At 40.9% G+C, this 22,721-nt stretch overlaps 1 protein-coding gene across 3 annotated transcripts in view; it reads left to right on the top strand.

Moving 5' to 3' along the window:
* Positions 1 to 4,842: 4,842 nt before the first annotated feature.
* st6galnac5a (ST6 (alpha-N-acetyl-neuraminyl-2,3-beta-galactosyl-1,3)-N-acetylgalactosaminide alpha-2,6-sialyltransferase 5a) overlaps positions 4,843 to 22,721 on the top strand; it is a 44,320-nt gene continuing 26,441 nt past the window's right edge. The window contains exons 1-2 of one of the 3 annotated variants that reach the window (XM_067475761.1): positions 4,843 to 5,032; positions 5,847 to 6,056. In XM_067475761.1, the coding sequence (XP_067331862.1) occupies positions 5,018 to 5,032; positions 5,847 to 6,056 (225 nt within the window). In that variant the 5' untranslated portion in view covers positions 4,843 to 5,017. Of the gene's footprint in view, positions 5,033 to 5,148; positions 5,663 to 5,846; positions 6,057 to 22,721 lie in introns of those variants that run through there. The other 2 variants (XM_067475760.1, XM_067475762.1) reach the window with 2 other exon arrangements.

Genomic DNA, 22,721 nt, shown 5'->3' with positions numbered 1-22,721 from the left:
CTGTCCATTGTGCTCGAAGAGAGTAGAAGCTGCTGTGACCAATGAGCAGAGTTAATGCTCGGGAATTATGAAATCCTGACTCTTTAGAGGATACGTCTGGTGGTTTTCTGCATTTTTCAGAAAGTCAACAGAACCCACAATAAATTCGAAACAAGTTTTGTCTGTGCAGCCAAAGCCTTGTGTGGTTTATTCCACTGTGCCATGAGCAAAGGTCAAAGTAGAGCAGAAGCTGTTTGGTGTTTTGTTTGTTGAATCTTACAGTAACTTTAGCGTGTAACATTATTTTTTGATAGTTGTATCTTCAGTTTGCTTTGTTTTTCTAGCTTCTTTTTAGTCTTTTTGTTGGTTTATTTAGGCACCACAGAGACCTCAGGTGTAGGACCAGCATGCACGTGAGAGGCTCTGTGTGTGGGTGTTGTGTTTAAATAAGAGCATGAGACGCAGCAGTAGCTATTATTCTGTCTTTTTTGATGTCTTGCTTTTAATGGGTTAAAAATATTGGTGGGTTTGCACATGCACTATTTGCCTATGAGGATTCTTTAAAGAGCATCACCAACCATGGAATTTTACATCGAGTTAAAGTTGGATTTTTGGCAAATGGCCACTAGGTTCGGGAGGTCGGGCTGGATGGATGGTCTAACAAAACCTTAACATGAGACACTGCTCTAAGCTTCCTGTTTCTGACTGGCAGCCAGCGTCAGACGATTTTAGCTATGCTTTTCCAAAAAGAGCAATTATTCGTTTTTAAGAGAACAAATTCACCCTAACTTAAACAAAACACCCAATTCAACCCAAACCATAATGAAGATGTTTTTTTGCCTAGACTTCAACAAACCTTAATCATAACAATGTCAGAGCCTTTTAGTCATTTATTTCTGATTTGTAACAGTTTTGTAAGACACAGACAAAAGGTGATAGGGAAAGTTGAATTGGGAAAATATCAACTATTTGAGGTCTTATTCTTTAATGTGGACTCGCAGTAATGTTTGCTCAATGTGCTATTGTTGTCCAACGTTTAACGTACCTTTTCTTAAAATTTCTATCATTCAAACAGGAGATTTTCCTTCCTGGGATCAAATGTTCTCTTTCATATTCATTTTATTCCTTTATGATTCATAAAAAGCTGAGCTGAAACAGGGGAAACATGCTCTTAAATCATGTCTTTAAACAGAGGCTGCAGCTACATGAGTAAATCTACAGGATGTGAAAACATTACCTCTGTTTATTGCCTCACTACTCTGAACAACTGTGCATTTTAGAATAATCCCTTTTAACACATCATAGATCACCTCTCATGTCTTGTGCTCGACGATCACACGGCAAACATCTCTGACCTGTTAATAACCTCTGAGTCAAATCCCAAAACGAGATCCTTCGGGAGAGCAGAGCGCCTTACTTAATCCAGAACTCAGGCTGGAAAGGAAGGGAGCGAATGTTCTCCGTGAGAAATCGCTTGCTGATAAACTCTGTGTTCACCTTCGTCTTTCTTTTTCTGCTCTTTTCACACTAATATTATTAATGCTCTTGTCATTATTTGTCATTAAATATATTTCTCTTGCTTATCATTGTCCCTAACTGTCCCTGGCTGTTTTCAGGGACTGCACCACCACACTGTCGTTGTCATGTTAGTGACTATTTTATTTTAATAGTCTACAAATTAATGATCATTTGTCCCATTATTTCACACGACCTGCCGTGACGACCTAACCGTGATGTTTTCCACTAATCATGTTTCACTGCTATAGAATTTATATGAAATAATGTCTTTATGTCTGTGACCAGCAGCTTTGTTGTTTGTGCAAAAATGTGAAATACCAGAGAAAAGTTTTACTGCTTAAAAAAGGTGAAAGGCAAGTTTGTTTTTGATTTGTTAGTTGCTTTATTTTCTATTTGGTCTCATATGTTTTCTGATATGTCTCTCTTAAAGCTGAGACATGAGTCATCCTTGAGACCTAGGGGAGATAAAAGGAGTGGGATTTTTTTTCCTTAAGAGAAGATAATGATTTTATTCTCCAAATGAAAAAACATTGCAACACACACTGAACATTATTATTCTCATGAATGGAGGAACTTATTGCAGGACTGCTGTGCTTTACTGCGTTAGTTGTATCTCGGTGTACTAATTAGGAAATAACATGTTGTTTACTGTATATAGACTCACACTGTCTTCCATAATAGCACTGGCATCGCTTATTTCCATCCACTTTATATCTCCCTGGCATCTCAAGGATGACTCCTGTCTCAAGTATGTCTCCTGCTGAATTTTGGAAGAAACACATCAAACAAAATAGAAGCTGAAATGAGGCTGAAATTTCATCTAGAAAATGTCCAGAGCAAAGCATTTAGTTCAGTGTGTATGAACAACAAAATCTACAACCGTAAACAATGGACTGATATCGTCACTCTGGGTTTGATGGGGTAGTTCTTTCAAGAAACTCAATTACCTCCTAAAATCTCAATAATTTGTACCAATAATCACACGCTTCTTTCTAAAGGAAAACAAAACGTTATTTATTTTTTCGGTCCTGACCTGTATCGACACACAGTCCTTGTGATTTTGTGGCCCCTGCTGTCAACCAGACTCTATATGTTCGCACTCCTTGGTGGTTTGATACTTGTTTATATCTCTCAGCTTCTCCGTGAAACCCTTCTGAACTTTGTTTTGAAAGCTGGTCTGTGCATAAAGTCTATTAATATTTATGCTAAACCACAGTTGCTGCTGCTTAAAACACATCACTTGCAGGACTCCACACGGAGTTGAGAGCTGTGAATTTTAAAGCATTTAAGAACTGCCAATTTGTTGTTTGGGTATATCCAACTGTTATACTACTGGGTGTAAATATGTTGTGCTGCATCTTGCATACACACACACTGTTGTCTGCAGGATAATTCAGCACAGGAGCTGTTTACTGCAATAACAGGGATCCAACCCTGGATATTATACAGCATTAACTATACTCTATACTGTATAGTGCTGTGGAACAATGGGGCTGCAAATAACAAGTCAAGTCAACCCAGTAAGAAATTAAAGACTGACAACAGTATTGGCAATATTGGATCAAAATTACAACAAATTAACACAGTATTAAATCTCAGTAGCTTTGAGGTTGGACTTCAAACTCTCAAAGTACAACCTCAATACAAAAAAGTTAAGATGATGTGGTAAACGTAAGTAAAAACAGAATGCAATGGTTTGCAAATGTCATCGACCCCCAATAGAACATAAACAACATATCAGGTGTTGAAAGTGAGACATTTTACCATTTCATGGAAAATATTAGCTCACTTTGTATTTCATGGCAGCAACACATCTCAAAAAAGTTGGAACAGGGGGATGTTTGCCATTGTGTAGCCTCCCCTCTTCTTTTAACAACTGTCTGTAAATGTCTGGGAAGTGAGGAGACCAGTTGCTGGAGTTTTAGGGGAGGGATGTTGTCCCATTCTTGTCTGATGCAGGATTCTAGCTCAACAGTCCTGGGCTTTTGTTGCCAGATTTTCATTTTATGATGTGCCAAATGTTTTCTATTAGTAAAAGTTCTGCACTGCAGAAAGCCCAGTTCAGCACCTGGACTCTTCTCCTGTGAAGCCATGGTGTTGCGATGGGTGCAGTATTTGGTTTAGCATTGTTATGGTTTCCAAAACCAATTTAATTTTTGGATTCATCTGACCAAAGAACAGTTTTCCATTTTGCCTCAGACCTTTTTAAATGAGCTTTGGCCCAGAAAACTCAACAGCATTTCTGGATTGTGTTAACAAATGGCTTCTTCTTTGCATAATACAGCTTTAATTTACATTTGTGAACTGTATTGTGAACTGTGTTCACAGACAGTGATTTCTGGAAGTGTTCCTGAGCCCATGCACTGATGTCCAGTAGAGAATCAGGACACACAGAGATTCCTCCTGATTCTCTGAATCTTTTGATGATATTATATACTGTAGATGGTGGGATCTTCAAATCTTTGCAATTTTACGTTGAAGAACATTTTTCTGAAATTGTTGGACAATTTTTAGCTATAGTTTGTCACAGATTTGTGAACCTCTGTCTACTTTTCCATTTGAGAGGCTCTGCCTCTCTGAAATGCCCCTTTTATACCCAGTCATGTTACTGACCTGTTGCCAATTAACCTAATTAGTTGTAAAATGCTCCTCCATTTGTATTTGTTATTTGTGGCTTTTCCAGCCTTTTGTTGCCCCTCTTCCAACTTTTGTGGCAAAAGTAAAAGAACTGAATACATATATACATATATGTAAATGTTTAAATTCAAGTGCTAAAAAAACTCACTATTATCACAAGATGCATGGGGAACATGTCCAAAAAGTATTAAAAGGACTTGAACAACAGTAAATTCTTTTAATTTTGTGCGCACTCTTTTCGACTTGTGCACAAACATGGAGCGCGAGTAGACTGAGAGGCATTAATGTGGAACAAGGCGTCACCATTTTAAGCTTATTTAAATTTCCAGAGTGTGTTTGCAGATCTTAGTGTCTAAGGTCAACAGTAACTGGAGCTGTCATGTACTGTTCACACGTGTCCACAGCCGGTTAACGCACGCACAGACTCTGTGTTGACAGGTTCTAAGCACCGCGGGCGATAATTTCTCGTTAATCCACTTCATATTGTATGCAGCAGATGTCAAACGATGACACGGCGCGGACTCCGCCGTACTCCAGAGTAATCCGAGCTGAGATTTCCATCAAATACTGCTCAGCAGGAAATAACCATTAAACAAAACGGCCTTATCACCCTCTTGCAGGTAGTCTGTTTAATTAACCGCGCTGCGCCTCCACTCGTCAGCTCCGCAAACTCGGGGGGCGTTAAGACCCAGCAGACGGACGGTAGTGAACATCTGCCGCCTCGGTCTTCACTGTATGAATTGCGCTTGGGTCCGGTCTGAACGCACACGGGCAGCGGCAGGCGGGCGGACCGGAGCGGTTCCGGGCACAGATGACGCTGGACCATGAGACAAAGTGGAGTCAGACGCACTGAGCCGCAGCGATAAAGACAGCGCGCCGCAAAATGAAGACACCTATGGTAAAGGTTTCTGCCATTCAGCCCCTTTAGGCAACTGTTAGTGAGAGCTTTAAAATCGCGTTTTGTTCCGGGAAGTGCGCGCCAGTCGCCGTAGAGCCGGTGCGCGTGCACTTGTGGGATAAAATGATTATGATCCGGACAATGGACGTGTATCCGTGCGCTCTGTTCGGTCTGACGCTTCTTCTGATGGGAACACGACAGCATGGAGCTGCGCGCTGTCCTATCTGCGTTTAGTGTAGATCAATAAATTTGTAAGATACAGAATTCGTTTACTTCACGTTGCCCCAGTTTAAACTACGGTGAACTAAGAAGTCGGTGAACCAACGCGCCCAACAGTAGCGCCGCGAAACAAATCCAAAGTGTCACGAGCTGCTTTTCACATCCGTCTGTAAGTTAACGTAGATTTCTAAGAGTCGCTGCTCAGACTGAGGCTCCTCGTCACTTCCAAGGTCAGGGTATTGACGGGAACTTTTGCGTCCTCTGAGGTGTGGCTCTTACTCGAAATTACTCTGCAGATGTGCTCGTATGCATGCATGCAAACCACAAATACATCTTTAACACTCATCAGCGGCGTGATTATGCCCGTGCTCTGAAATGAAGTCGATCCGACGATGGTGTTTTTTCAGGGGGGTAAGTTTTCTGTCACGTGACGTGAAGTAGAGGAAGTTTTATGAAGGGCCCAGCTGAGGATGCTGGTGACGTTTGTGTCGGAAGCAGCTGCCTCCCACCTGTGGTCGAGCCTATAGGTGCAGCCTGACCTCGGTTCAGTGCAACAGGACTAATCTGTCAACATCTGCTTGTGTCTTTGTGGCAGCGCCATGGGGTAGCCGTGCTCCTCGTGCTTCTCCTCTGCGTCAGCCTGTTCCTCGTGTACAACGGCAGCTTCAACGGCGCTTCCAGGGACGCTAACGACACGCACATCCGACAGCATGAACAGCTGCGGCGGCCCACTGACGCCTCCGTGAGGGTGGCCAAGCCTCGCCCGCTGGTTCTCCAGGGATACGGCGGCATCATCGACCATAAGGTAAACAAATGCGAAGTAGCCACCAAAGTCTTTCAAAGTAAAGCCACGTTTATTTTCCTCCATTCGGACCTCGTGTCTACCCTGCATCTTCACTTTCTCCACCTGAAACACATGCGGTACAAACCTTTCCTCCTGTCCAATGACCAGCACGGCTCTCGCAGAGAAACAGACCGTCGGTCATTTATCTCAATTTTCTCCAGCACAGTGTTGCGCCACATTCCATACCCACCTGTCGTTGCTAATAACCGCTTGGGCTAGAAATGCAATCCTTGGCTGCATTCTTGGGCCCTAATTGATAAGCCCAGGAGACCTGCAGCTAAGTGAACCCTGACGTCACTGTAGGGGTGTATTGAACTTCCATCTATTTATCAAGCCAGGGGAAAACAATCAATGTGAGAACTGAGGAGCCAGGACGTTGCAAGTAAAGCAGCACCTAATCACCTTGTAAAGACTTCAGACGACACGGCTCCTCTGCAGTGTAGCCGCCTGCACCGCTGACTCAAATTATGGATGCAACAATTGGACTCAAGGTGTTTAGAAAGACTCCTGGTCGATTTGTGAGACAATGGCCCTGCACATAGACACACAGGTCCCTCATCGCTCCATCATTGGAGCAAAACACTGAGACTGAGGCACAGCACGACAAACGACCATTGTTTGTCTTTTTGTAGCCATTTTGTGTCTCTGGTGTCAGTTCCCTTCTCTCTCTGTAGTGGTTTTGCTGCTCTTTATAGTTGTTCCCTTGCATCTCTCTGTAGAGGTTTCCTGTTGCTCTGCCTCCGTCTTTGTAGTTATTTTGTATCCGTGTTGGAATTTGTTTGATTCTGTTGTCATTTCTCATCTGTTTGTATTAGGGTTGCATCTCTTTGTAGTCGTTAAGTGTCGTTCTCTGGTCTGTTGTTGTTGTCACTCCGTTCTGCATCTCATTGAGGTCATTTGGTGAAGGTTTACAACAAGAAAGAATAGTCACTTTCACAAATGGAAACCAAGCCCAGACTACGGGCTGTGGTCGTAGGCTCTTTGACCGGTGCGTCCATGGTAAGACTGATGACTTCTTCAGTGGCAGGCCAGTAAAGTCCCATCTCTCCTCCAAGCAAAGCATCTGTTGGCTGCTGGAAAACATGCTCTGTCATCAAATTATGTCACAGGTTGATTTGCATAGGAGTAGTAAGACAGCCTCCTCCCCGCTGCCCTTGTGTGCACGAGATAAAAGCAGCATGAACATATATCAGCCTACTGTCTTTAAACATAAACATAAGTCTTAAAAGGCCGTGGTGTTAAATTAACTTTTGAGAGATTTTTATATCTATCTATCTATCTATCTATCTATCTATCTATCTATCTATCTATCTATCTTGTTCAATTTAACAAAAGTTAATTTAACATCACGGCCTTTGAAGATTTATTCAATCTTGTAGCAAAGTAATTCAAGGTGGCAACACAAGGTGGAACTATTATTCATTAAAAGATATCTCACTGGTACAGAAACCAACAAATGTGGAAACCTGTAAAGGTTGCTGCTGGTCACTGGTGCTGCTGAGTTCCTTCCTTCAAGTCACTGTATTTAGATTTGTTTCCTTTGTTGCTTTAAGGAACAAAGAATGATGATGGCATTTTCCCCATCTACATGTTTTATACTTGCAACCCGGGGATTTTGGTGATGTTACAAAACTTAATGTACTTAAACTTAACCTTATAATCTGTGGTCCTGACTTTCTGCAAATCATGCTGTTCAACGTTCATACAACACAGAGGAATTTGAGGGCTCACTCAACCTCCACCATGTCTCCTTACTTTGAAGAAAGTGTGTATTTATTTTTTAGCTGTTGCCTGTCGCTCATCGTGCTTTATCGAGGCTCTTGTAGGCTTGTTTATGGAGATAGGTTTACCATAATGATACAGGGTTATAAAAACTGGTAGATCTGTTGGCTCACATTCAAGAATGTCAGTAAACATGTCAGAATGGAAAATAAATGGGCCATTTACCCGTAATTGTGTGTTTGTCCACATATGTCTGGCTCTTTTTACTAACCAGCTGAGGGACTTCAGCCGGTTGTGTTTGTGTTGAGCTATTGCCCTTTATATTTATCATTGAAAGGGGCCCCGAAGGAAGACAAGACTCAGCTTTAAATATTGAGTAGCAGAGGAGAAAGCTAATCTAAAAAAGTAACCTAAAACACACGTTTGGTTAAATAACAGGAAATACTACTTGATGCAGGACCAGATAACAAAACACCAGCATAATAACCCCCACTGCTTAGTCGGCCACGTTTGTCAGAAAAGCGGCAATAAGTCCAGTCAACAATCTACTGAGTGACAATTCCCACGCTGCAGCAAATGCATTGGAAAACTTGAACCACAGGCCACATCGTGCAGCCGACATATACAGTAGCAGTGCACTGTATTAAAGTCGGTGACATGTCCAATATGGCGCGAAACACAAAGTGAAAGTGACAGACCTCTATGTACAGTCTACTTTGAGTTTTAGACTTTGTTGGTAAAGGCATTTTTGTTTTTATGATTTTTTTTTCCAAGACAGAATTTTTAGAGACGAGGACAAGATGATATATGAGACATGAGATGACATGCAACAACAGTCTCCAGCAGTGCACAAACCAGGGGTTTTTGTGAGTCATTGTCTGTTTCTGACACCGTGGTGATGCAGAGTATTTAGTCCGTTTTACAAAGTGCTGTCAGGGGATAAAAACTCGGCTTCAAGGTTAAGCTTAGAATTTCATTTGGTTAGGATTAGTTAGGGTTTACAATATGCATCCTGTCAGTAGATACAATCAATGTGTGAACATGGCTACTTATGCACACAGCAATGCATTATGAATATTACATGTATAGACATTTTCTTTTTATGTTTGCATCCACACGAGTTAATCTGGTTTATTGGCAACATATCAATGAGGAACCAGTGGTAGGTTTTTCTGCCTACTCCTGTACAGCCTTACTGATGAGGACTTCAAACAGTAGAAGTACAGATTTGTGCAGTGTAGTGGAGCTTTATGAATGTTTCCCTTCTCGATTTTATTTAGATAATTGGTCTAAGCTTGGGATTTTCACAGCCTGTTTGTCACTGAATGCGTTAAGGGAGTGTACTGTAGAGCTTTGTGTAGTGCAGTTACTGTCCGCAGATCACAGTAATTTAGTTGGTGAGATTTGTATCGTCAGGAGTCACGCTCGTAAAACAAAGTGTGAAAAACTTTTAATGAAGTAAGTTTCTTCGCAGCAGCATGGATCCGCGTGAAGCTGGCGTAGTGGAGAACATTAAACAATAGTAAATATTTCTCAGAGGGTGTTGAGGTTTTGGTGTGTGAATCGGAATTATTGCATTTCTCACAGAAGGTGAGCGTCATACAAATTAATATGAAATGAGTCATGTTTTAAGACAGTTTGGCAAGGAGCAACCTCTTTTTTTCCCCTCACTTAGATTCCAATATTCAGTGACCGTGTTCGTAGTTGATTTGATGAGGGTTTGTCTGTAATGCATCAGTAAACCCAGCTATGGATGACAATTGATTTTTCTCCCTCTGGTAGGAGCGGCCGAGCATCATAAGTAAACTGCCAATTTATTTTTTTCTCTTGACTACAAAGTTATTGACGTTTTGGTGACAAGGTACATCAATTAGGGCCATGACTTTGAAGAATATCATTTTTTCCTTCTTCAAACCTGCTATTATGTCACATTCTGCCACCGCAAACTGCAATAAATGCTTCATGATTCAAATGTGCTTGGCTTCTACGAAATGTGACAGTGAATAATGCGGCACAACCTTCGCATACTTTGCAATCAATTTTCGGAGCCATTGCGCTCTCCCTGCGGCTCGTCAACATGGATGAGCTCTCTCTGTATACATGGAGAAGTGCAACAGTGGTTGGCTTTGCCTTGCATTTGTTTTGTTTTCTGCAGTGCTGAATGATCGGTATTTGAAAAGGAAAAAAAATTCTCTGACATGAACATTTGTCTTCTTCATCTTTGCTTGCTGACCTCTTTGCCATATTGATCTTTCTGAGGTATCAGCTGGCTGGCAGGCCGGGTGCAGTGCCAGTCAGCCTTTGACCATTTCACTTTATCCTCCACCAGGTTATTGAACTCATCAAACTTAGAAAACATTTTGAAGCCTAAAGGTCCTCTGCGGACTCTTGGCCGGGAAGCTGAAACATATGCCAGAAATGTTTCTCCTTGATTTTCTGAAACATGACAGTTGAGTAGTGATCCCAAAATCAAAGAGATTTTTTAGATGCATACTGTATTTATGCATTAAAACATTTTGAATTTACAGCATAATGGACCATTTTGATTTAGGTCAGAATGAAGTGTAATTTATTTCTAGTTAGGCAGCAGCAGTGCTTGGCTTGTACCCTCTGCTGTGAAGGACTGAGATGAGATAGGGAGGCACATAAAGAAACATATAGGACCAAAATAAAAAGGGAAAGGCAGGGCAACAAAACTGGGAGAAGAGGACAAAACTCTGAAAAGATAAAACAGAATATAGCACCCAGGAAAAGATCAGACTAAGAGAGGGAAGGAGGAGGCAGGAACTGACAAGAGTGAAAGGGTGAAATCCCACGAGGTTTCCTTTTCCCTCGCACTATCCTGCGTTGTATTTTCTCAGAGAGGAGAAAGCGGTGGAAGAGGAGAATTGGAAACCACTCTCGCCTGTCTCACTGTGGAGATGGGAGGGGAGGCAGCTTAACCCCCTTCTGCTGGGTCGCGCCTTTTGACATCAGAGTCATGCAGATTTCTAACTGATGTTTTGCAGCCTAAGTCAGGTGGAGCTGTATAATGGAGCAGTTGGTGCAGATGAGAAATGTAATGATCAAATATGAGGTGGTACGTACCCTGATGCTGGTGAAGAATGAACTAGGCTGGCTTTGTCTAACAAGGTTCCACTTTTTCCTCTAATGATCAAAAAGCCCTGCCTTTGGCTTCTTAATAAAGGCTACAAAGAGTCTACAGCCATGCTGGCTACTCTGTGAGTCTTTACTTTAAAAAGTACTTCAGCAATTTAAGATTGCACTCCTACAGTTTGAAAACTAAAAAGGAGCCCCAGAATTCATGCAGTCGAACCGGCAATATTGTGTTTTCTCATTGAGCCCCACTCCCCATATATAACGAGGAATAAAAAAAAAAAAAGGTATCAAACTTCCCGGCACTAGCTGACACATTTCAGTCTGAACCAAAGTGTTGTGAGAACATTGCCACACCTGGAGTGACACCACTAAAGAGCCAGAAGCTGCAGTTTCTCCTTGGCACAGATGGTGTCGAGGAGACCTGCCAAGGCATCCTTCTCCCAGCCACTGCTTTAGTGACAGCTGGAGAAGTGAGATGTTTAATATATCATCTCAGACACACACATCTTCTATGGCTTTTCTCCCACTAACAAAGCCTTTTTTTTTTCTCCCCACCGTTCATTAGGATTTTGCAATCGATCAGACAGCTGGGTAGCAAGACAGAAAACTCTCCAATTAAGCCATTATTGCCAAGGACTCTGTAGCCATTTTATGTGGATAAGTGTGTGTGTGTGTGAGGTCTGTCTTTGGGCTTGGTACCATTTAGCTTTTAAATGACAGCCCAAACTGTTTGAAACATCAGCAACAGATAACCAGTATATTTATGCAGAGACCTTGTTGGAATGCTAAAACTGCTCCGTTTTGACTGGAGAGAATAGATGTTTCGTTATGCCACAGTGGTCCCAATTGGGCTATAGTCTTGGATTTCAACTTATCTCCAGTGCATTCTGCTCTCTCCAAACATAACACGGCTTCAGGCTCTTTCCAATGCAAGCCTGGAAAGCAATTACGGATGAAGGTGGGAGAAGGGGAACGCTGCCTCTCGATAAGCATTCCCTAGACAGAGTAATCTCACACTCGGTGCCTTTTGGCATTCTGTGGTTAGGAAATCACCGGTGAAGTCATACATTTTCAACATAAAGGAAGCGGAGGGAAATTTCTTGAGACACCGTCATGAGCTGAATGGAGATTTCATGCTTCTGTGTTTTAACCTTTGGTGCCTGGTAAGCTGTAGTCTGTGGGAAGCCTTGCATATTTGGCCCCAGAGAGACCTGTGAAGGATCTGAAAAGGTTAAACAATGATAAATGGATGATACCTTTTGGCACAACATCAGGAGATAGATGATGGGCTGCCACTGCCCTCTATGTTGTTGAGGGCGAATGCAAAGAGATGGCTGGAAGGAAGCTTTGCAATAAAACCCAATTTCTTTGCTTTTCTTTCCTCTGGCTCCTAAGATGTGCGAGGCCGGCTACATTACTCAGCTCTTTAGGCGTGATTAATGAGCGCGTCCTCCGTGGTGGGAGAGAGGAATGATCAAACTGTTACTTATATATATTTTTTTTTTGCCAAGGAATGCCAAGGTTATTAATAATGGAGAACTGGGGTTTGCCAATACAAAAATAAGAGCAGAGAAACAGTACTAAAGTTTTTATTTTTTTTTATTATATTTTTTTTTTGTACAACAAAAAGCGACAAAACAAATCTTGTTCAGGAAACCAGAGAGCCCTTGAGACACAAACAAGTTTCTGTGGCCTTGTAGTGTTGTTCTGATGTGACTTCAAATTACTGCCTCGACCACACTGTCCGCCTTCAGTCAAAACACACCCAATTACAGAGCAGACTTTGATGTATATCCCATCATCCTTTCTATTGAGAAGATGGTGTCAGATGTTCTTTGGTCTCCCACTCTCACTGATCGTACTTCCAGAGGTGTTGCAGGGTGAGTATTGTTCCTTGGTGCATACAGAGCTCCTTCTGCCTCCTTTTCCTTTACTGCTGAAGGGAGAACAGATACTGCAGATCAGGGGTGGCCATGTCCAGTCCTTGAGACCCGCAGCCCTGCTTGTTTTCCAGCTATCCCTGCACTGCTGATGACCTGGCTCAGGTGTGTTCAGTCAGTCAGGAGCTGGATCATTAAAGGTTATGCAGGGAATAATAATTTTTAGATGATGTGCTGTACATCCAGACAGCTGACCTTTTGAATGGAAATGCTTCCAAAAAGGACACAAGGAGGTCACTAAGCATCAGTGAGAGATTCTGGACCAGTGTGTCAGCTCTATCAAAACATCACTTAGTAAATCTGTGCTAATCTATGCTAAAGATTATTGAGGCTCACTTTACTAATGCCCCATTAACTGTGAGGGTCGGATTATACTTGGCAGCCGTCATAAAGTAGGGGAAGACATGACAATGTTTTAATATAGAGTAAACCGTGCACAATCTCCTGGAAAACCTTAGTGTTGTCAGGTAGTTGTGAAATGAATTGGGTGGGGGGGGGTCCTAAGCTATTTAACAGTGTCTTGACAAGCTGTTTTATGCATTGACTTCATCAAAAATCTGTGTTTAAATGCTGAGCTGTACCCTTTAATAATGCCTCAGTATATAGTAATGGTACAGTGACCCAGATAGTTGTAACATGTATTAGATTCTTTATCAGAGCAAATGTCGATTGATCTGCGTGGTTAAAGGAGCAGTGAGAATGTAAAGACGAGCAGAATCTCTTATTTACATTTTTTTTTCTTTCTTTCGCTGATTCAGTTGGACCAGATGTGAAACACTGACTTTGTACTAGATCCCTAATAGAAATTCAATGTAATGTCAGATTGAGCCCATGTGTAAATTGATCAGGTCATTGTCTGTAGAACAGGTGTGTTGTTAATATCACACTCTTTGCACTGTTACAGTAAGACTTTTTGTATTTGTAGAGTAAGACTTTGTTTTGTTCATAAACAGACTCCAGAATAAAAAACTCGAGTCAGCGCATAAGACCAGCTGTGCTACCGTGTTTCAAAAAGCGTGTAGTAGAAGTAAAAGTCCATCTGTTGGCAGCAATTTTTCCATCACTTCTCTGATAACGCACTGTCTCTCCATTACCACCAAGGCAGAGGTGTTGGCGTGACTGCGGTGCAAATGGACAGCAGAGACGGGAGAAAGTCCTTTTGATTAGTGTGGAGGATAGAATTTGTTCGTACAGCTTTGTCCATTGTCACACCTGTGCACACCTCGTCAATCATTGAGGAAAGTGGACGTGACTGCTGGTCTGTTTCGCTGCTTTATGACCTGTGGTTCGATATAGTAATGCACGTCTCAGTCCCATCATTTGGGACATTTAAGGATGTTTGCATACATTGATGTTTTCAGAATTTAACTTCGTTGACATCTTGGACAAGCCTCAGCAGTGGCAAGTGGGTCACACTCACATCTAGGTCAACACTAAAAGTTTCCACTATTGTGTGTACATCTAAATTGGATTTTAGGCAGGGAGGCAGTTGTTGGGTCTGACGCTCACTGGCTCAACCTAATCTAATAAAAAAAAAAGTAAAAATAGCTCCCTGACTCTAGTTTCTGTAGAATAACACTGTTAATTGTATATTTAATGATGTGTTTTTTTTCAGTGTGTTTCTGTTAAACTGCAGTAAAGTTTAATTGCAGCCACCAGGAATTCAGCTTGCAAGGACAAAAAAGTAGTAAGGGGGGAAAAAAAAGCTTGTCTCCTTTTTTACTTAGTCTTTTTTTAGAACACTAGGAACAAAGTTGAACTTGAACAAACCATCCGAGGAGACTCACAGTATCTACAAAAAAACCCAAAAAACAACCTTTTAAGGGTATTTTTAAGAAAAAACATGATTGAATCTTTGTTCCGTCCTCCATTGCACTGTTATGCTACTGCACAGCAAAATGAATGTGTGCTGAACAAATAACAAATAGACTATATTTACAGCCTGACAGCGACTTTGTACTGTAGAATGAATGTATGCTTGCTTTTTGAGATAAGATAAAAATCTGGTGGGGACCTTTTTGTTTGTTATGCGCCAATAACCAGGTTACTAAAAGAAAAAAAAAGAAAAAACCTGCTCTAACTTTTATTTAACATTTGGCAACAACACATAAATACAAATAAAACTATGAAATGGTCTCCTCATTAAACATTTGGAACAGCCTGTATTTTTCTAATCGGGGATTAGAACACAGTTTATGTAAAGATTTGAATTAATCTTTACCTGCAGTCAAAATGAACAAATACAAATAAATCTGCTTTTCTATAGAGACTCCTTAGAGCCTAGAAGCAGTTCTCCAAAAAACCCAAGATCACCACTGATGCCCTAAAGTCATTTTAAGTTTCTAATCGTGGAGTTCACGTAGCTTTGAAGAAAGTGTTTGAGCAAAACAAAATAAACTAAATACATTGATAACTGTCATTTTTGCAGGGAAAATGGTGCTACAAAGACAGCTGGCTACAGCTAATGGACTTTACATGCAGAGGATCATTTCAGTGATGCAAAAGACTGTCTATTTATGAGCTGAAGATGACTCCATTTTCTCGGCTCGTAATCACAGCGTTAATTCCGTCTTCAATCATCATCTCATCAATAATGCAACAAAAGCCTAGATGATGATGATGATGATGGCATCAGATGCTCGGCTAATAACCGAGAGCAATGGTATGGACTGCACAGGCATTAGTATCAGTTTTAATGGTTCTCTAACTTCATTCAGAGTTGGAAACTTCAGTCATAGAGCAGATGGTGGATGACTTAGAGGTGGAAAGTAACTAGGAGCATTTACTCAAGTACTTAAATTACTTGTGCTTTAAATAAGTGATTCTACTCAAAGTTACTTTACTATACTTCATGGAAATATTGTACTTTTAGTGTACAATTACACAACCTTTATACTGAGCTTAACACACAAAAAGCTTTGCAAATGCAGCTTTGCAAATCAGCCACAACAGTAAGATCATCTGTGTTCATCATTGTTATAGATTAAACAAGTGGGTTTGGCTTGGTAATCTGAGTAATTTTATCTAAGAGTAATTTCTATTAAACCTCTCACATTGTCATTTAAATGAATGATTATTTCACTGTGAAGCAAAAATCTTGACAAAAGTCTAAACAATCAACACAGATTTGTGTTTATGTTCTTTTTCTAATCCATAATTTCAGACCATCCCAGATTTAACTTGTATCCCTTTGGACGAGTTGAAGTGGATGTTAGGAAGATTAGGATACATTAACTAACATGATGATATAAAAATTAGCATTATTTTCACAAAGCTAATACAGTCTACACGTTATGTACTGTAATTGTATCCATCACAAAATGCAGCAACTTATCAGTAGGACTTGTACTTGTTATAAGATATTAATACTTGGTTGTATTGGTACTTTTACTGAATAAAGACTGTGATTTCCTTCAGGTTGCACTAAGGTGAAAAAGCTGATCTGAGCTCATTAAGGGATAAAAGGATGTGGGAGCACCTTCCCGACAGACGGCTTTTGGCATGCATGTGTGCATTGTTTGTGTCTTTATGAATTCCTGTTAGACAGAATACACTCAGGATTAGACTAATGAGCCTAGTGTTTGTGGGGGAGGCTCATCACCTTGGTGAAGAACTGGGGTTAAAAAAATAAAAAAATAAAAAATATACAAAGAGAGAGAGAAAGGAAGAAGCCATTTACTGATGTGAGTCAGATCCACAGCTGCTGGGAGGGATGATTTCTTTTATTGTCAACCTGTGTGAGAGTAACACATTTGCATGTTCCTAATCACCAGTTTGGCTATTATTACATCTCAGGTGTGTATCCATTAAGTAAATGAATAGGCATTACCTTGGTGATAAACATTAGCAGTGTGATTCATTTCATTAGCATTTTCCTATTAAAAGTCCGTCTCTGGTAACGCAGCAAAAAACATAAACAAGCTTCCCTCGGAGCTCCACCTGGTTACACCGGTGGACATGCAGAGTGGTTTATCGTCATCATCATCAGTAGTAGCAGTTTTTAAGGTTGCACACTGAACCGTGGGAGAAATGCTCAAATCCGCAATAGAAGTAAAAGTATCAATATGACAGTGTAAAAAACGTAAATACAAGTTATACATTACACTTAAATGAGACTGGCTGAAGTATCAAAAGGACATATTGTTCAGAAAATGTTTCCTGTGAATCAAAATGTAACAAATGACATTAGAACTCCGCTCTTTCGCACAGCCTACCCACGCACCTCATCTCCTGCAGATTACTTCAACAATGTTCATGTTTTTCTTTTCTGGGAATTTGTTGAATGATGTTTACCTTCTTTATATTTACCTTCGTGGCAGCTCTCACACAAACATCATGCACCTCATTTCTGATGTGATCCCTAGATTGTATTTTGAATCAAGGTTTGTATTATGTTCATTTTAGTTTTTCAGTTTTTGACATTTGATATCGTGTTGGTTGCAAACAAAGTTTATTATGACCTTATAAGATTATTACTCCCGTGAATTCATGTGTAAGCAGTGCAGTATTGTGTAAGTCAGGCCTCTACAGAATTATCCCAGCTCTACTTCAAGCACGATAACCTGGAAGACTGGAAATCCCCTTATAGATTTGGCCCCTAAGATGCTAATCAGATACATCTGAGGTATTATGAGATGATTATTGGGAGAGAAAAGAAAAATTATAATGTACATACTTAATCTGCATTAATGTTCTAGATCTTTCTCCAATCTTAGCATTATGGCAAATAAAAAAGATAATTTGTCTTCTTTGGGCCTCAAATGTTTAGAGGGCAAATCACTCTTTGTTGGAACAGTTCGCAACTCAGTAGTCAAGTTTCCATCTAAAAGTAATTTTAACCAAATTTCCAGAAAATGTGTTTAAAAAAAAAAAAGCAATTTAATGCATGTTTTTATTCACTGCTGTAATGCAAATATTAGAGTTTGGGAGCATCGAGAGATAGTTGGGGGCTCTAATTATTCAGTTGGTTGATATTAAACTGCTGAAGAAGAGGAGCATACAATGAGAATATGGCACCAATCAAACCAACCCATAATAGAAACATTACAGATTTGTATTTTAAATCAGCTTTTGATGTGTTTTGTATGTAAAATTATAAGTTTGAAAGTACAGCGGTCACACAAATGCAGCATATGGCGTAAGATGTTCCAGATGAAATGTAGCAAAGCAGAAGTAAAAAGGAGCATGGAAGGAAATATTCAGTAAGGTCCAAAATAAGTTCACAAACTCTACTTAAGTACCATTCGTATAGCAGCATTCATACAGTGATAGAAAAAGTTAATTTTACTTATATAAAAGTATCAGTACATCACTGCACTGCAGAAATACTGAAACAAGGAAAAACATCATGTTGTCATCATCATCATCTTTAAACATGCATTTTAAAATGCATTTATCTTCGTTGATGTATCAAATGTTGCAGCTAGTAAAGATGAAACGTAGTTTTTATGATTATAGGTTATCCGAAAATAATCACCTGTCTTATAAAGCACAGTAAAAGATACGAGTAAAATGTCACAAAGTAAAATGCACGTACCCCAAATATATACTTTAGTAGTATAGTACTTAATACTTCAATGACTTTCTGATTCATTAGTTGCAACATTCTTATTTATTGTAAATTGAGTAAATACCTGCAGGGCTGTGTAGAGTGTAGAAGAGCAGGGGGAGGGGGAGGGGGGCTGGCCGGAGGAGAGTGGATTGATGTCCAGTGTCGTGTCCAGCTATACAGTCGCTTAAGATGCATGTTGGAGCTTTTGAGTAAATGCACCTTTTTACCATTGCATACATGCACCAACACACATGCACTGAGATTGAGAGACCCATTCACGTGTCCTGCTTGCCAATATGAAATCTGTCGCCTCCTGGGAGATTCTTCCCGCTTGATGAGTGTTGTCACTGGCAGCTGGTGCTCTGCGCACACACACACGCACAAACACACACTACTCTCACACACCCTTCCCAGTTACAGTCTCTCGTTATCTTCTGTTCCAGCACATAATGGACAGGCTCCAAGCAGAATATTTACTATTGTAAATGTTTTCAGAGGGAAACCGAGCTTCCCCCCCCCACATAGGGACGGTAGTATTGGCAATCCATAATTGATGTCTCCTTTTTGTTTTTCTTGGGCTTGTGTTATATTGCGAGAACACAACAGTAATTGCTCCTTTGGGATTTAACTCTACAGGATTTATTACACTCGCACTCGAAGATTTAACAGCCAGTATCCGGTCTGGGTGAACGGAGTTTTTGCATCGGTGTGAAAATGGCCTGTTTGTCCTTGTTCACAACAAACTTGTCATCTTGAGTTTGGCAGTTAACAGTTTGCCTTCGTGCCATATTAAAACTTCTTCCTGCTGCCGATGCATGTGTTTGGCTCCGTGCTACTGTTATGCTGCACCTTTCTTTTACCTTTCGGTGTCATTTTCAGCTCACTGTATTTTTTTGCAGAAAAGGGACTTTTGCAGTGCAGCAGTGGACGTGATGTGAAAATCAAACGGCGGCACACACCTTGCACTCGGGCATCTGCTCCAAGTCATTACCATCAGCAGACTCTTCTTAACTAGATCATCTTCTCGTTACGGACTCGGTCTGTTGTTTACTACGCCATGCTGGGCAATAACCCTGCCTGTCACTCGCAACAACTGATGTGAGTGGATTATGTGAACATGCTGTATCAGAGCGACCACATCGATGAGCCGTGTGACGACGGAGGCTACAGTGAGCGCAGTTGACTTCAGGTGTCTGGTTGCACCCAGGAAATGCTGCAGATGCTTTAATGATGTTTCATGGCTGCTGCTTGTCGCTCGCATATAAAAACCTTATCGGGTATTATAACTTCAGTGCTGCTGTGAAGTAAAAGTGTTGCCTCATCAAAGGATGCCCCCTGAAATCCCTCTGTCTCTAAAGGCCCTGCCCTACATTTCCTGGTCTCCAAAGTGCGTCTTTGTCTGACAGCCACTCCTTTTTCTTGCTCCGCGTTTTCTTCTATCAGATTGCTTCTCATTTTCCTCCCCTCCTCAGCCCGCCCCTGTCCGTCACGGCTCCCCTCTCCTTTCTCTCTGCGTGTCTTTCTCCAATCTTTCTGCCTGCTTCTTTCTTCCCAGTGTCCCTCTGTCACTTCCTGCTGTCACTTTGTTTCTCCTCTGTCTTCCATGTTCACCACCTTCTGCCGCAATTTCAAAGCCAACAGCGGAGAGCGGGAGATATTCTTTGACCTGGCAAATTGCACCTCATCTTTTGTATTCATGCCAAGGCAATCATCCCTAGAGAGATGTGCCTGTGTGGTCCTCACAGCAGTAGTTCTCTCCTCTTCTATCTTGGTGGAGGTTAGAGGGACAAGAAATGGCTGCAGTCTGCACCAGTGGCTATCAGGTTATTATAGAGCCAATTAAGGTAAAGGAGTGTGTGTTGTAACAAGCTGCAACTCGATTGTCTGCACACTCCCAGCGGCTCTCTGGGTCCTGTCTCTACAGCTGCTCACACTAATGGAAACTCAAGGCGAGAAGAGGAGTTGCTCTCATCCGTGGGTCATCCTCACTGGACGAGAGGAGGAAGAAGAGAAGGAGGCGGCTCAGTTTTTATCTGGGAGCGAGAGAAAGAAACGAGGTGCAGCACTGTCTTTTTCACCTTTACGTGCAGCTGGTGAGGAGAGTTGAGGCTTAATGACAGAGGTCTGCCTCCGGGCTGCGCACAAGCTCTAGAGGTGTTTTAGGATACAAGGGCATTTGTGATTTGGGAGACAGACCAGGGAGTAGAAGTCAAGCTGTGGCTTCAGTGGGGGTGGACACAAAAAACACAACTTTCTATATGTGTTGTATAAATGCACTCTGGACTCAGGCTTTGTAAGAAAGTGGCATTTAAATTATCCACAAAGTTTTAATAATAATTTCAAGGCATTGTTTACTGGTTTTATTAAAGCCTTACTATAATTTTGTGATGACTGTAAGTTAAATAGTCTGTAAAACTCCACATTGTTTAAAAAGAACTCTAGGATCTCTTTCAGCATCATGCATTCACAACCATGCAGCACCAAACCTGAATTTCTGGACCCTTACACGTTGGTAAGGTCTCCTACCTTTTCTCATCGTCATCTTCTCTCTCACTTACTTATTTACTTACTAATTTATTTATTTATTTAGAAAATTTCAGTTGCACTAGAGGCCTTTATGATCATGTTAATAGAACTGCTTTAAATTTGTTTGAATTTTCTTTTGAGAATTTAAATTTTTAAGCATAAGCCTCAGGATCTTATTATCATCCAAAAGGTGAGTCATTGCTACATTGTTAACATTGTTTGTGCTAATTTGTACATTGAGCAAAATGTGCAAACGAATGAGACCGTTGTGGAATCATTTAGTCATGAGATCCTGACCAAATCAGCCTGTGCTTAAAATCTAGGTATCTAATTTCTTTGTATTCACAAACCAATCAGAATAGATTTATATTATTTATATCCTGATCACATAGGTTCCAACCTCAGTAGCAAATTTCTATAGTGCCATCAGTTTAATGAGACACTTAACCTGGGTAATTAGTGCAGATATTGTCTCAGTGTATTGAGAATTGAATAGTTTATTTCAATCTCGCATAGTAAAATATTATTACTTACTTACCGACCTGACAGCAGATTTATTGTAAATGGAAGACATGATATGATTAAGGAGGGCGGGAACCATAAATCAGCGCTCCAACAGTTCGTGACGTTCACGTTTGCTTTGCCTGTCTGTGGACTTTACCAGTGTGCACGGTGCTGCGCGTCAAAGAGGAACAGATGATAAAAAGCAGCACAAAACGAACTCATGGAGTTTGTTCACTTAAAACAAACTTTGTCTGACGTTTGGCACAGTGAGAGCAAACTTATTGGTTATTTTTTTGCAGTTTGCCACTACAGAGTTCAGTCTGTGAAACCCCGTTCTTATGCAATAGTTTCACTCCCCGTTCCAAAGGAGTTAACTAGGTGAATAAATTATTGGATGAGAGATAGTTAAGTCCCTTCTGTCATATGCTGTTTGTCTAAAGTGAATTATCCAACTGCACAGCGAAACTGTGACATTGTTGTGTTCGTATTGGTTTGTAGATGTTTGGTAAGGTCCCCTACAGTCATACTGGCCCTGGTCAGCTGCATGCAGCATAGAAACTGGACTTTAATGTACTGACATTTTGTTATGTGATATTTCAGCAGCTTCACATCAAATGCTCCTGTGTTGCTGGTGAGGACTGTCTCAGTCCTCACCACACTGTAAAAGCTGTGCAGCCAAAGTTGACCTCATTCCTCTTCACACCTCTCTTTTATAGCTTCATTCACTGAAATGCTTGATACATGTAGAAAAACTGCAACAGTGTGGTAAATGCAAAGACACTTTTATGAGACGAGAGATAATTTAAAACTTGTCATCCTCGTGGGAACGCGCTCGGGACATCTGCCCAACATGTAATGAATGCAATTTATCCTTTTTACATTTTTATTCCTCATTATAATCAGAATTTTTATCTCAGGCTGCACCAGTCTTCCATTATCTGCTCTGTTATACATGAACGAAACAGCATGAAGTTACTTTGAAAGGCCTCCACTGTTGTGAGTCAGTGTATGTGAATTTTGGTGGTGAGTTTGATCATAGGACATAGTGGTGGTCTAGAAGTTTCTAATGGGAGTGTCAGGTGCAGCGTGTTTTTGTCCTGTGTTGACTTGATGTCCTCTAAACTGTTGCCTCCCTCTCCAGTGGCTGTGCACTTTTACTTTGATCACAGGCGTCACACAGGCGAACCTTAAATCTCCTCTCTGTGGTGTTGTCTGTGTTGTATCTCTTTCTGTGTCTCACTCACTCACTCTCTCACACACACACACACACACACACACACACAC

Source organism: Channa argus, chromosome 14, assembly GCF_033026475.1.
Source record: "Channa argus isolate prfri chromosome 14, Channa argus male v1.0, whole genome shotgun sequence".
Lineage (NCBI taxonomy): Eukaryota > Metazoa > Chordata > Actinopteri > Anabantiformes > Channidae > Channa > Channa argus.
Note: the sequence above shows the minus strand (reverse complement) of the source record. Positions and strands in the feature narration are given on the sequence as shown.